Below are 16351 nucleotides of genomic sequence, written 5' to 3'. Positions count from 1 at the left end.
CAGGACTCAGCCCAGTGTAAGGCTATGGAAGAACCTTAAAAAGTGCTGGCACAGGTTGACTCCAGTACATCACCAGACAAGTTGCTTATAGTGACTAATGTTCGCTGGTAAGGCGACAAAATTTAAAAAAAAGATCTGTCTGTGCACATTTCCTAAAATATTATGCATTTTGGAGTAGGCCCTAAAGTCGATTAGGACGACTAATCCCTCTAGGCAACTCTAATAAAAATGTTAGTGTTTTCACTGGAAAAATGGGGGAATCATGACTATCCACTACAGTATGCCCTTCTCACCATTTTAGAGTAAAAAAAGTTAACAATGACGCGAAAAAGAAAACTCTGTATCCCCGCTGGAATACGACTTCTGCCTCTGCTCCGGCTCTCCCTGCGCAGCAGAGCTCCCCCACCCCCCTCACCGTTTCGGGGATGGTGTGGTCCAGGAAGCGCGCCCCTCCTGCGCTCTCCTCCTCTGCTCTCCTCTCCGGCTGGAAGGGAATCAGCTGACGAATGGTATCTCCCTCCTCGCGCGGATGGATCGCGCCGCCGAAGCCGGGCAGCCTGAGCGCTGACACAGGAGCAGGTTGCCCACCGCCCGCTCTCCCGCCGCCGGATGTCTCACCGCGCGACCCTCAAGTAACACGTTTCGCTGCCCGGTAAAACAAACAAAACAAAACAAGCGGTTAGTTTGTTTCATTTTTTTTTTCACCTCGAGCAGGAAGCGAGCCGCTTCCCCTCACCATGGCTTCCAACTTCAACGACATAGTCAAACAGGGATACGTGAGGATACGGAGTAAGAAACTGGGGGTGAGTACTGTTGCACTTGCTGTCTGGTGCGGTGGTGGTGGTGGTGGTGGTGGAGGAGGAGGAGTTGGTGGTGGAGGAGGAAGAGGACGAGGAGTTCCAGTTGTTTTGCCGTCTTTTAGCGTCACGGGCGGCTGGATTAAGAAAGAGGCTTTAATTGCTCCATAGGCAGCCGTCCTGCTGCGAGCTCTTCAAGAGGAAAACCAGATTAGAGCAGCACGAGCAGCGGCCAAGTTTCCCCCTGTTCTCTGTGCAAAACATACTTCTGTAGTCCAGATGATTGACGGCTGGCGTTGCCATGTGGTTGTAGTTGTAAGTCACCGTTCCCATCTTTATTCTCAACCTCTAGCTTGTGACTTTGTTTTCATTGTGAAAAGTTAGGCCCAATATGTAGTTTCCTGTGTAAGGTTACAAACGGATAAAACTCTGTTTTACCAGAGCTGTGGTTATATAAGAGAATCAAGGGTAAACTACAAAGCTTAAGGAGTTAAAAGCACTGTGATAATGAGCTAACTGAGGTACGTTGTTAAAGTATTTTAACAGACAATAACCACACCATAACTGACTCTAATAAGGTCACTTACATTTGAGTACCACAGGCCGTAAGTGTCTCCATCATGCTGCATGGTGATCATTCACACGGTGCTTTATGGATTCTAGGATGTACAACATAATGGGAAAACTGGGAATGCCATTTATCACTATACACATTATCATCAGCCTATTATTATCAGTCAGAGCCATACTGTACTTTAACTCTCTTTCAGTGATGATGAATTATTATGATGAATTATCCCCAGCACTGACAAATCTCATTGAAATCCAGCTGATTTGGTGTGATGCCAGCCCTTCAATGTGCCTTGTCAATGGATTTAAATTGAGGTTCAGCAAGGAGAAAAATGGCTAGACTGCGTAAATTGAAATGAATGATATATATTCAATCATGAGCGCCTTATTGTCTGACTCATAAAGCCATCTGCTTTTGTTCATGCTTCCAGCTCATTACGCCAACAGAGCGGGCACACTCCCTCTCCTTTGATGAAGTGTGATGATGGAGGCTAATGATGTCTGCCTCCTCACATCATCACCTGGCTTCATCAACGTTATTCTACTATTGTTCGCTGCATTTGTGGTTATCTTTGATTGTTATTTAAGAGCAATCGTTGTTGAGTAAGAGCGACCTTTACCGCCCCTATGGATTTGCACAACACAAGCATGATGTAACAAATGAAAGCGCAAGACATGTGTTGTTGTTGACATGCTAATTAGTTTGCTCACAACAGTTGGCTCAGTTTATTTACTTCTTGCATATGCTGTTAGCTAGATGCATTCAGCGAAAGTGGGGAGTGTGTGTGTGTATGACTTTGCAAAGCAGCTGAGGATGCACGCTGCGTTGGCCGTGCACGAGGTATGGATGCCGTATCTCTGCCAGCTTCACATCTCATCCTGCTGTTTGAGGAGAATAACAGTTTGTGTCCTGATCGCCCACTCCCTCAGCCCTCCACCGCTCGCTGCCGTTTCATCATAGAAAAGCCATGCTGCGTTGGCCTCGGAGGACCCTGGTGTGGGTAGACAGAAAGTATTTATCTGTCCATGCTAGGGTTAGTTATTCCAGCGCCCATTCTCATTCTGATTCAGTTAGAAAAGGAAACAACAAAAATGGAGCAGAAATAAGGTATTTGTGTGCCTGAATCAACAGGCACCAATACACAACATCTCTGTGATTATTCCTGTTTTTTTCTTCTTTTATGGGGAAGAAAATACCTCATCATTGCCAAATGGCTTAATTTCAAGTGTTTTGAGAGAGATAAAAATCAAAATGTTTGACACATGCGTGGTCTCACTGGAAAATCGGGAACAAAATGGATGATATTTAGCATTGTGAGTACCAAACAGCATATTTTACTTCATATTATCGTCTCGTGTTTGACTCAACAGCTAAATAATGTTTATGGCTGTGATGAGACACTTATGCTGAACAGAGTCAAAACAGAAGGAGACTCAGATGTAGTATAATGGACAAGGAGATGCACAGGCCTCTGTGCTTCTTAGGATTCCTCGTCACTAAAATGCAGCCAAACGTACAACATACAGAAGACCTCCATCCAATGGTCCGTCGTGCCGCTGGAGCTGAGTATAGTTTACATGTTTCAATACTCTCTGATAGGATATGTTAGTTTTATTACAAACACCTTACACAGAAATATAGGATTTATTCATTCCTACTTTAGAAAAAAGAGCCATAAGTAAAGATTATTTTTTATTATTTATTAATCTATTGTAATTTTTTCAATTGAGTACATCTATGATCTAAAAGAAAAGAGAAAATGTACCACCAACAGTCCCAATATCCCAGGGTGACATCTTCATGCGGCTTGTTGTTTCCCAAAAAGCTGCTGCCCAAAATAATAGAACAAATCTACAAATCTGTTTTTTTGGCATTTTTGCTTTTTGAAATTATGAAGTTTAATTTTCTGTCTAATAGACTCATCAATATATTGATTAATCTATTCAGCTAAGAAATACAAGTTATTTCATGTTTTATATAAACATGTCTAAATCAAAAACAGTCTGAAATTGGCAAAACTTTTCTGGTTCAAAAGAGGAACTATCACTTCAAAGGATGATAAACAAGATCAAATATCTGACCAACCATTTGATGCCAGTAGAGCTGCAACTATTGATTATTTGAATAACTATATAATTATCTGCATCTTTTCATGATTCATTTATTAATTGTTTGCTTTTATGAAATGGTTGAAAGTGTAGACTGTCAACATATCTTAAAGCCCGAGGTGACTTCATCTTCATGTCACTAGTCTCGCCCTACAGTCTAAAACCCAGAGACTTTCATTTACAATCCTAGAATACTAAGCTTTCAATACCAGCTTTCATTTTCTGACACTTTTTGATACAGACACATTTCAAAAGGTACCATAAAAGTACCACAAGTCAAAACCCAGCCCTACCTGTCAGGTTGCACCTGCTCAGGTTTAGGACAGAAAGGTCCTGGGTGTTTTCCACCTCATGTGATGGTTTTTTAATGTTTTTTTTTTTTAGTGCTTTAAAGGTCTTTCAAATATCACATATCAAGACTTTGCATCACAGTTGACCTTCTAATGCTCTCACCCACTATTATAATGCTGTGCCATTTAAAATGCATTATACATTATTTTGTATTAGAAAGTAGTACAGTTGAATGGTTCTCCTTATGCGATATTAAAGTGGCCAGACCAACAGCTCCGCCTGCACTCATCAGCATCTGTCAATATGATTGGCTCATTTCCAAACCCCATCAAGTGTGAAGGTTGAGGCCATGAGGTCAGGTCTGTGTTCTTCAGAGTGATAAAAACTACCAGCCGTGGCACTTTCTTATCATTTCATTTTATTTTATTTTACTGGGACATTTTTTATTTTTTTTTCCACTGACATGAATGGCAACAATTTCCTACATTAGCCAACTTCTTTGTCTCTTTGTTGGCTGAAGAAACAACGATGCAGTGTTCTTGAATGCACAAATAGTCTCTCTCTTCTTTCCTTTCTCACATTCCCCTCCTCTTCCTCACCTTTCCACCCATTCTCTCACCTCACGTCTCACCTGTACTCCCCACACTACGGTGTCTCTCTCATCTCCTCCCCCTCTATTTTATCTCCCTTCCTCTTTATCTGGCTATCTCCCTCACCTCATCCCCCTTTTCTTCCTCACTATTCTCTCCTTCACTGGTTTGCAGACAGTTGAGAGACTGAGCACAAAAGCATCCTATTCATCACCCCACACTGCACCCTCCATAACCCCAACAGACTATTCCCCCTGACACAGTGCAAAGACGCGCACAGACATACACACAAATTGGCTCGGTTCAACAGTGAAGAATTGGCACACACATGCACCCGACAAACAAGTAAACAATCTGCTGCCAGAGAACAGTGTGTGGATTCTCAATTAATTTTAATCCTGTGGCTTTGTACCATACAGTATTTTTTGACGACATAAAGATAAACTAAATGCTGAAAAGTGCCGAAAGAAAGAGAATTTTGCCGACCCCCATGTAGCTTTCTCTTTCTATCAGTGGGATGGTCTCCTCTTTGACGAGCTGAATAACATGACCTTTGAGTAATTTGTGCGTCAGTCTCACACCAGGTACATGTTTCCCAGGTTAAGCATCACTGCGGTAAATAGAAAAGGTCAGCCGTTATAGGAATATTTTCCTCTCGTCTGTCCAACTTCTCTTCAAGTCTTAAATGGTCAATTTCAGTTTGCTGCAGGTGAGCCTGTCTGCCATTCAGTCTCTCCATTCACAAACATGTTTTGACACTTCAAAGGAGCGGTAGATTAGATGTTGGCCCAAAGGTAAAATATGTAATATTTTCGGAGAACGCAGAGCGCTTCACACATAGACTTCACACTCAGGTTATTCTTGTTGAATTTCCCACCACATTACATTAACGCCGAAGGAGTTTCACCAAAGCAAATAGTAGCTGCAAAAAACTCAACATTATTTTATTTTACATACAAACAAATGTGCAGTAAGAATAGAACCAGAATATTATGATTTTAAATGATGGATTTTTACAGTTTCCATAATTATCATTTGTCTATAACCAAATGACTTGCATGAGAAAGGGGTCGCAAAGTTACGTGTAACGAATTTGGTTATCTATGGCTTTTGACTACACATCAAAGCCATAGATAACTATCACGTAACGGTTATAGCAGCTTTTAGCTTGTTTTGGTTTCACGGCCTACAACCTTACTATTTTGGTGAATATCACCTCTCATTGTGTGGTTTTCAGACGCAGCATTCAGCTGCTTTCTGCAAAAGAACCGAGCTTTAAACCAACTGTGCCTATATCGACAAACAGCAGACAGACAAAGTTAACATTTAGCTGGTGCTGAAAGTGGAGGATTTAACAGCTAGAGAGCCAGATATTTCCCACAGGCATTGGTGGAGATCAAAATCAGAGCTAAAAGGAGAGCTGTGAGCTGGAAATTAGCTGAAAGACGCTAGCTGGGGGCAGCTGATATTTCTCTGTGGGTATATGGCAACATGCGCTCCCTTTCATTTTGCACACAGTCATTAGATCAATTGTTAAAAAATATCTGTCATAGCAGCTTTAAAAAATTGCATTTAATATGTTTTGAGGCTAGACCACCTTGCTTTGCACTCCCTGGTTTTGTTTTGTTGCCCAAAAGAAGACCACATCGCCAAATTCCCCTTCCAGCTCACTGTTGATGTTTTGAAACTTGGACTTGATTTTTTAAGAAATATGTTTTTTAGATCCTGAGATGCTGTCGGGCATTTTAAGATTAATAGTGTACTGTCATTGTGTTGAACTGCACTGTTACACTCAAGCCTAAAACCAACAAACTGACTTAGATCCCAAAAAGATATATACTGTATGATACATTTAGTAGACTGCTAATGTCATTCATAATAGCGAGGATATAATCGAAAAGCACAAAGCTGCCATCAGAGTGCAGTTATGAGAGCACCTTGGTCAAACCAGAACTCTCAAAGCAGAAAACACATTAAAAATGCATTATGTCTGGTCCAGAATGAGGAGGAGTGAAATACAATCAGCCAAAAGTGTGGTTGTAAACAAATAATCAGTAAACCAATAATCAGGCCTGCAGACTGAGAATTTAAGATATTCATCACCCAAACACAGGGATATCGTTCGCAAAAAGATGGGTTACTCCCCCGTTCATAGATTTACAGATGTGATGTGGGTTTTTTAAATTACTTTTTTTACGAGATAACAATTTCACAATCTTGGGATCGTATAACGTTTGTTTTGGGGCAAAGAACCCTCTGTAATTTAAGGACTGAAACAAAAGGCTGCTGTAGCTCAGCGCTTATTGGAAGATGGCCATTGTTGGTCTTGTAAGAATGTTTGAGGGAAGTTTAATGTGTTACAATCTACAGTACTTGTGTTAGAGTGGCTCTTGTCACCACCCAGCAAATACTGACGCGTAAGTAATGCTTGTAATTTGTTATGAGTGTTGGACACGTGAAATTACATTGTGTAATACTCCTGCCAGCTATTATGACTCTGTGTGGATATTTACTCGTGAGATGAATGTGCATTTAATGTATCCTTCCATATTTGCTCTATTGGGGAAGAGATTGAGTATGTAAATACTACAAAGAATATTTAAATATTAGGAAGAAGAATTCCATTTCTAGGAATATTTAGCCAATTATTCTCTGGTTTCAGCTTGTCAAATGTGAGGATTTTTATATTAAAAACAATACATATATTTAAGCTGAATATGTTTAGTTTTTAGACTGTTACTCAGACAAAACAACAAGTAAGAAGCTTTTTATGTCCAATATGAGGTAATGAAAAATAAAACAGCTTATGTTTTGCAGACTTTTGATACCCGAGTCCGACGCTTAGCTTGCAGTTTACACTGTTATAAGACATTCATTTTGCAAATAAAGCATTTTCTAACCATTATATAAGAGGGAAAAATCAAGAGTTATCACTGGTATTAAAGTACTTTGTTTTTGGACCAAATGGTGCTCTCCTCTCATCTCTGTCTACAAATAAAACAGTGAATAAATGCTTTGTCTCACTCAGCTGTTTTTGTCCTATAAGTGGGTATTTGTGTTCAGTGACCAGCCAGTGGCCTTTAGGTGGACAGCGTGTATTGTAATGGTGTGTGGGTCTGCTCCCCCTTGTTGGCGCACAAGCGTCCACCCAAAGCAGACGCAAAGAAGTGCAGAACAATGGATCTATTGTCCAAGATATTAAGATAGGATCTTGCCACTTCCATGCACTCACTATTAACAATGACAGGCCGTCCAGAACGGTGGACGTCAGGAGATGTTTCACCCCAGGAACTGTACTTGTCAGTGGAGCGTAGAAAAGACACAGTCAGCAATGTTAGACTCGTAGCAATTGAGCAACATGGGTAAATGTGACCGGGCTTGTGCGAAGAAATCCGATTATATCAATTAACAAATCATTCGATCCTTACATCCAGTGGCCACAATTAGCCGTGTTCTCCACTCCATCTGATTGCCATAAGTGCATGTAATCTGTGGAAGATAGAGGATTTTTAACAAGCCTTGTTTTGCTTATGATTTTATTTTTGCCTTGTGGGTGCATGTAGCCTACTTTCAGCTCTTCTCGTGATGGATGTTTTTGGATTTGGTGCATTAATTTACAGATATTCAGGGCTATACATCGTGTGGTCACTTCCTTTGGTTTTCATCAGCTTCCTCCATCAGACAAAGACCTGAAGACAAATTACCAGCTCTTATTGGCCCTGATGAATTGCATCTCAAGCAGGATATGGGAACAACAGGCCAACAGTCGTTACTCACGGTGAAAAATGGGCCTCTATTATATAGTTGCTTTCATAAATAAATCTTTGCCTGGACCCCACTTGAACATTTCACATCATTGATTCCCGTTGTTCCTAATTATCAAAAAAGCTTTCTGTCATGACAGAATGTTGTTATTAGTAGTTAGTGATGTTGAAAACCCAATTGATTAAGTAATGCACCATAAAAAGACTAATAATGCTCTAAACACTCTCTTTCCTTGTCTTCACTCAGCGTCATGCTCTCAAAATAAGCAACTTTTCCCCCCGCTTGCTGTCTCCTGCGTCTTGCCTCTGTCTCCGCCTGAAATCCGTACACAAACACATGTCACACCATGCTGGCGCTGTCCATGACAGCTTTGTGTTCCCAATGTTTTCTGATGAGCTGCTTTGTAAAGTGCAAAGTTCCCTAATCCCATTGAGGGAGAAGTCACAGCTCAATGGAAAAGGACTCTCTTTATGGCTATTTAATCTTTCCAATCCCTGCAGACCCTGCCCCCTGACGACAGACGAGACACTTGATTCAACACCAGAAATCAAAGTAGAGAGAACAAGCATATTATCCAACCACATTTACATCTTTGTTCCACTTTAGGTCATTCTTTTTCTATTTAAAGGGCAGAAAACATAACGGAGCATAGAATTTTTAAAGCAGCTTTACCACGATTTATACAATCAATCACATGGGGATTTGTACGTGAAAGGGGTCGCTCATAGCAGTGGACCCACAGAGAATTATCACCCGACTCTGTTTATGGAAATTTTAGTGCAACTGTAATGTTTTGGTTCACTCTCACTGCTCTCATCTAGCAGAAAATATTACGGTTTGCATCCTAACTGCACTAAACGATCGGAAAACAAAGTGAGCAAGTAGCTGTACAGTGGAGCATTCAACAGATATTTCCTTCAGAAACCAAAATCAGAGCTACAAGGATATTGTTCTTCTGATGACTAAACATATATAGAAATGTTGCCATTGATCAGCATAATGTGGAAATAATAAACTGTAAGTAAACATGCAAAAAAAACTAAAAGCTAACATAATAACACTAACTTTATTTAAAAAATGACATACTTTCAGATCCATTTTGTTATTAATAGATACTTTCTAGCCAAAATGTATTTATTTTTTTTAAAAATCCGATGAGTGAGAAGTTATTTATAGACAAAAACTATTTCCTAAGACTATTTCAACACTATTTGTGATGTGATGTCACTGAGAGATTTTCCTCCACCTGCTTCTTCGCTGACAAGGACATGAAGACTGACTGAGAATATTTATTCAAGCTGTTAAATATCACATTTCAGCGACGTGACAGTCACGAACAAATGAGGTTTTCCTGTAAAATCGTGCTGCCACTGTTGTCACAAAGTTGTTAAGCCCAGCATACGCCTCTCAGCAGTGGTTTACAAGAGAAGCTTTGCTAGTTAATTAAAAATGTGGTCAAGATATTTTCAATTAAGTTGATGAAATTAAGCCGTGTGATACTGAAAGGTAAATGTATTTTTCACCATATTCGCTGCATCTTATTCACACGTTTCCCCTCCCACGCAGGACTTGGGCTTTACAGTTCTCTGTGGTACTGTAATACTAGATTGTGCAGATACACTGGAGGCTCACCTATAAAACACCATGCCTAGAGGAATCTATCATAGCTCCATTAACACTTCTGCTTCATCCTCCTCTCCTCGCCTTCCTCCACTCATTAATCAACAGACCAGCCCTCGGGGCTCTACGCTGCAGCTAAGCTCACTCTCACTTTGTGTGTCTGTGTGTGTGTGTGCGTGTGTCCATACAGTCATGGGCATTGTAGTTGTGTATTTGCATGTGTTTTCAAATGTCAGATGTGTAAAAAAATACAATTTCCAGAGCAATTTCTCTTCCGGCGCTGTTACGTTTAGGACAAAGAATTCAGAGAAAGATCCATCAGAAATTCCTTCAGATGTCGTTATCGGTATGTATAGTCTGATGATGAGAGGCGGTCGTCTCTTTCAACCTGCTTCCAAATTCAATTCAGAGAAATTGTATCGGGTCTTCAAGGATGAGTTGTCATACATGACAATCCACTTTGTAAATAATGTCTCAAAAAGGGACCAGATGAAGTTATTCTGAGATGAAAAAAAAGTCCCACCTACCTTTTTATATTTGAATCACGCTCTATAATGAGTTCTTCTCCTGCTGTTACCTTTCATCAGCCTGCTTGCCAAGCACATTCAGTACAGTGCACAGCCAAAGATAGCCTCGGCTGTGTCTCTGTGTGTTAAGGGGCTTGTCTTTGTTTGTGCTCTTAATTTTCACATTGCGGCGCAAAGGTAAACATTATTATGGCCTTGTTAAAAAAATAATGAAATATTACACCTGATCTGCTTTAATTGCAAACAAATAGCCTTGTTGAATAATGTAAATTAGCCCAAGCTGTGGAGTAAACAAGGGTTTTTTATGTGGCACTAATTGTCAGCCTCTGTATTATTAATGTGTTGCTTAAAAAAACAAAAACTTGACCTTGTGTTAGTTGGAGGGAGAAAAAAAAGAAGCTCAAGTCACCCGTCTATGTGGAAGGACTGTTTGTTTTGAGATGAGTTTGTACACTCTCCTCCCCTCCCCCTTTCTTTCTCAGGGGAGTTCTTTTAATAGTAAGGAGGTGACAGTTTTCCCTCTTTGAGCACCGGGGTGACAGTTTGGGACCTGCATGCCTAACTCATGAAGCGCTACAGACGCACGCAAAGCCACCTGCTTTTTTTTAAAATTCGCACTCCATTCTAATGAGCCACGCTGACCTTGAGTGGAGGCCGAGGGAATCAGATCCCCTTTCTATTAAACAGCCTTTAATATTTCCCAAAGAATTATTGTTCAGGGAATGAATTTTAGATAAGGTCTGCCAAGAGAAATGGAGCACACAATAGTAGCCTTGGCAGTGGCAATTTTAGCGGATCATTGAAAGGTCATAATGGAGGAAATAATGGCTCTCAAGAGTCATAAAACAATTGAAAACAAGAGGTTATTGGAATCAATTATAAAATAGAAGAAAGAGGAGTTCACACGGCAAACTTTTGACCCATCATGAGTTGTACGATTGTCAGCAGATTAGGACATTTAAAGAAAGGAAGTTTGTAGTTGGAAGCACACATTGGGGTCAACATTAACTGATGTCTCCCCCTCACCTCACACACACACACACACACACACCTTCCACTCTGACTCCCCTCTTAATATTAGCCCACGTCTCAGAGAAATGTCTGTTGGACTAAGTGATAATTGCATTCCTCAACGATTTCATGCTGAGACACACAGTGACACCGAATCACGGCCCACTTATTCCAAGGGAGTGTGTTCTTTAGGAGGAAATGAGACAAAAACAATATGACCGACTTCATCGGACCCCTTCCTTTGACATAGAAGTGCACTTCCTCATTTCCCTTCTTTCGCAAACACAGACGTCTCTTCCCCCAGTGTCCTCTTTGATTTGCAGACCAAAATGTGAGTCAAGTTCCAGGGAGCGCAAATCTCTGCTTTTTTTTGGTTGTGAGGGAATAGTTGTTGCAGACACAGAGCCCACTGCTTTCCCAGCTAACCGTATCAAAGAAGCAGCCCGAACATCAGTGAGCGAGTACCTCTTTAGAATTAATCCTCGGGGGGGAATGACTGCACCAATGCATGAGGATTACTGCTTTTAGGGCTTCTGATGAAATTCAAATAACAAACGCTTGCACAAAGTGTCCTGGAAAACACTCTGCGTTTCATAATATCCTGCTAAACATGCAAGTATTTGCTGGAACACCTCGCAGTGGTCTCTGCCTCATTCGATTTCACAGTCTTTATTGATATGATAATCAAGTGGTCAGCTAATGGTAATTGGTGGAGTTGCGTCATCGTCGTGGGCAGGAGCTCCTTTCATTCTCTTACTTTATATTCTCTTCCCACGGAGGCTCGTCGGCCACTTCTGAGGCTGTATTTGGTTTCCATGTAACAGCCCCTCACCTGACTTAGATGCTAATTTGGCTCATCAGGAAGCCACCGGCTGCACAAGCGCCAACATACTGAAGTGGAAAATGAGGCTTAAAACGGAGGTTTGTGGACGCAGACTGTATTCCTCTCCCTTTATGGATTTAGTTCACTTCAACATTCAGCCACGGTCAAGGATACACTGTGCCGGACAACTCATTCCAGTCTCATAACAAAAATAACACTGCTCTGTATTGTTGCTTTCTGTCTACAGTGGTCTCAGTCTGCTTGTTGGCGAGGGTATTCTGCAATAGTTAAATCCTTCTTTGTCTGCGTGTTATTGTCTGTGAACGCTTCAGCCTTGTACATGGATTAAATGGAAATGGCTCTCTGTGTGCGTGTGTGTGTGTGTGTGTGTGTGTGTGTGTGTGCGCAGAGGATTGCTGACTAAAGCTGTAATACATAAAGAGGTTTGGATGAGGGATGGTTCAAAGAGCAGGCAATTGTCATAATGATGACTTAAAGCAAAATTGGCCCATCGTAAAAAAAAAAAAAAGGTTTTACACATGCACTGCCTTGTATACTGTTGCCAGCAGTGCTCGCCAACCTCATTGTCACTAGAATCAATAGTGGCTTAAATATACGATGGAATAACTGAAGTAAGCAACATTATAAAACCGTATGGGTATATTACGGGATTTTGATTGTGGTGTAGTGCTTCGTCCTAGCTTTTGTCAGTTTGCCTGTCCGTGGCCAGCACCCAAAGATGGATGCCGCTGAAGCCGTAGTCTAAGTTCACACGAGCAACCCTGTTTATACCATTAACAATATCCCCTCTACTCCTCTTCACTCCCTCACACCTGCAAGAGAAACTTCGATATTGACCTACATCTCCTTCAGAATAATTTGGCGGCTATTTTTGTGCTGTGCTTTAAAAAAAAACAAAAAAAAAACAGTACAGTAGCTGTGATGGCTGGATTCAGCACAGTGTGTGACATTTTAAATAATGTTGTATCGCTCAAGGCTGTGTTGCCCACCGTGGGTCAAACATCTTCTTTCTCTTCCCCCACAGTGATAACACACAACAAATACTTTCCCCGCATTCCAAAATGACAATTGGAAGCACAAAGAGACTCGGCTTGTAGCTTTCCAAGGTGTATATGTTGTGCCTTAAATTAGGGGAAGAGGGTTTCTTATGGACGACACAGCAAAAGGTAGTCGTTAGGATCTGTGATTAGTGCTCTGACCTCAAGTCCCAGGCTATTCATCATGAATCCTAATGGCGGGCTGCAGCCAGACGCCTCTTTAGCTCTGATCTATTCCAACACAACACTTTTTAAGCAGCTGCTCTCCCCACCACATGGTCATCTTCAACCTTTCTCTTAAGCAAACCTTCCTTCTTTAGATCCTTTACTTCCGTTTCCTTCTGGAATGCTCTCTTTCATTTTTTCATCATTCCTGGCCCTCTCTTATTTCTTCATGTTGCATGGTCATTTTAATATCACTTGCCCTTGCGTTTTTTTTTCCTATTGGGTAGACGCACGCTTTGCTTTCCGGTCGGGAATCCGCTGCAACGTGTTGTCCTTTATTGTTTCGTGGCACATTGTGACGTTCAAATCCAGCATTCAGCTATGAATACTCAGTGTATAATGCCACCCAGCCACAGCCAAGGCCTTAACTAGGGAAAATAAGGGTTGCTAATATTGTAATTTTACAATTCAGGACCAATTTGGCTCATGCGTGTTGGATGAGAATGTTCAATCATGCAAAGACACAAGAAAGAGATGATGAATGGGAGAGGAGACATTTAGAAGAGAGAGGATGACGACAGAAGGGCAGAAGGAGAGGCAGAGATGAACCAGGCTAGAAGAGAAAGTGACGAGTGTGTGTGTTTGTGTGTGTATTTGGGAGTAGGTGGGGGTGAAGTGGGGGGCAGTGATTACTTGCTACTGAGGTAGCACTGCATTACACATGAGGATTTGGAATGGCCCAGATAAAGTAATCTATGATTAACTGGGGCGCGGCTGGCTCGCCACCCTGCCAACAGCTGTAGTCAGGGGCGAATTACAAAATTATGGGATGTCCAAACATTTTAGATGCGGTGGGAAATATATTTCCTTACAGCGGAGGGAGGGTCAGTGGGGATGAGTGTTATGTATAAAGTCAAAGGTGACAGCCGGCGACTAGAGAGGAGAGTGACAGAGGGAGCAATGCTGGATTTAAGGCCAACGTTTTAGTGGTCGCATTTGGCAGAGGATTGCTGAAAGGGTCTCACAGTCCTGGGAGGATTTGGGTAAGAGGGTAGGCAGGGGGTCGAGTGATCGCCGCAATGATTGCTGTAACAACTGTCCGACAGAATAACAAATCAAATTATAAAGATGGACACCGCGGCACAGACCCCGCCGCCGTCTGAAATTGATTGCCAGCACCGGGAGCTGATAATGTCGGGCCCGGTCTGTCATAGTCCATCAGCCGTCATTATCACCAGGGGAACTCTAAACCTCATGCAGAACGAGCGGGACCGCTTCATCCACACTACTGCTTGAAGTTAAAGAGAAAAACAAACGCAGACAGAACCCTGCTATATCAGTGGTTGTTTTTTCTTTGTGATTACAAGGTTAAAAAGGTGTTTTGTTCAGAATACTGCGCATAAATAGCTCAGTATTTAACATGCTAAGTGCCAGTTAAATCTGGACTGTGATCATGTTTTGCAGGACTACCTTGATTGAAGTGCTCTCAGGTCTGGTATTGCCAGTATGTGCAGCAGTAATCATCTTTAAATGATAGCTTGTAGAGCAGATGAATGATGGAGAGGTTACAAACCCTTCCCACATTTGCCTCTTTTTTAAAAACCATATATCTTAGGAATAATGAATGCAATTGCGCCTCTGAGGTATTATGATTGTGTTTCAATATTAACTCCCGAGAATTTAACAGGCGTCTATTTTTATTCTGCGACGTGATTAGTCATTTAACTGAAGCAGGCTGTCATTGGAAATCATTTTCATGTCTTCAGACAGTTCCTCAGTTCATCCAAATGACAAGTGATTTTGCCTGTGGGGGAAATAGGCCCATATTTTATTGAGAAGCGAGACAGTTCTTTAATAATGCCAGAAGTTTCCGGGAAGTGAATGGACTTTTGTGTTTGAGGCCACTTACGGAAAATGACCATGGCTTCAAAGACGGCTCATTACTGAGGTCCATGAGGTGTCTGGGTTCCTAATTTCTCGACTAGACCTCTCAGTCATGGTTTTACACACTCTCCTGTCTGACAATACCACCTGTCAGTATCCCAAGTGAAACCTTATTTTTTTTATTGCAACATTAAATGTCGCCATAAAGCAAGGTTGTTTTATTTGGAGACAGCCATGCTTTCAGCTTCCGTTTGAACCTTTTTATAAGAGCCCATCCAACAGTCTGCTTCCATCTGTCTGTGATCATATTTTGGCTCCAATCCTTCTTTCGGTCCCCCAGAACAACAGTCTTCAGTGTGGTTGTCGTAGTCGAACTGTTGTTGATGAACTCGCTGCACATTGCCAAGTGCCTCCTGAAGTGTTTACCTTGTCACAGACAGACCTGCGTAAAAGTGAAGGAATTGCCCTTGAAATGTTCTCGCCAGCTTTTTTCTGCTGCCTAGTTTGCACACTGCCTCGCTTTGTGTGCCGACGTAGTCATTGTTCTTTAGTAGTGGAGCATCAGGGTGTCACAATATCTGAAATTTGGCAGTCAATACTAGCAAAATTCAATGATTTTGTCTCCCTATTTGATATCATAGTAAAACAGATATTGAACAAAGAATTGTATGTTCCCTGGAACTTTGACTCTCCTTTATTACTATTTCATTGTTTGTGTGAATTTATTATTAGTCCCAGATGATCCCCTCAAGTTTCTTGCCAAAAACAAAATGTTGTATTACATTTCACACATCATGGTAACATTATAATGTCCCTTTGTCTTGACCCCAGTAACTGGGGTACTGTGGAAAAACAAGCACTGTCACGTTTTACAGAATTTTGGCATCAAAAATATATTTTAGTTTTTCTGAATCACGACCAATCCGTTGAATAAAGGCTTTAACTCTTGTCACTGATAAAGTAGTTATTATTATCGTCTAAATTCAAAATTTTAACCTTAAGTCCATAATTATAGTGTATTGCTAGATGAATGGCATGTAGACAAACATGTAGGCAATGGTAAACCATAAAGAGAAGGATTTTTATTTGTTTTCTTTGCACTCATTTCTATTTCTGGTCTTGTTTATACATCAATGAAGAA

The 16351-nt window shown here is 41.2% G+C and overlaps 1 protein-coding gene across 1 annotated transcript in view; it reads left to right on the top strand.

Moving 5' to 3' along the window:
* The first annotated feature begins 493 nt into the window (after window positions 1-493).
* Window positions 494-16351, top strand: part of dok6 (docking protein 6) — a 41626-nt gene continuing 25768 nt past the window's right edge. Inside the window, exon 1 of the mRNA XM_068581563.1 lies at window positions 494-803. Within this exon, the coding sequence (XP_068437664.1) occupies window positions 738-803 (66 nt within the window). The 5' untranslated portion in view covers window positions 494-737. The remainder of the gene's footprint in view (window positions 804-16351) is intronic.

This window comes from Clinocottus analis, unplaced genomic scaffold (genome assembly GCF_023055335.1).
Source record: "Clinocottus analis isolate CAN_PGR_092001 unplaced genomic scaffold, fCliAna1.0.p SCAF_18, whole genome shotgun sequence".
NCBI classification, from domain to species: domain Eukaryota; kingdom Metazoa; phylum Chordata; class Actinopteri; order Perciformes; family Cottidae; genus Clinocottus; species Clinocottus analis.
This window is presented reverse-complemented; position numbering and strand designations above follow the sequence as displayed.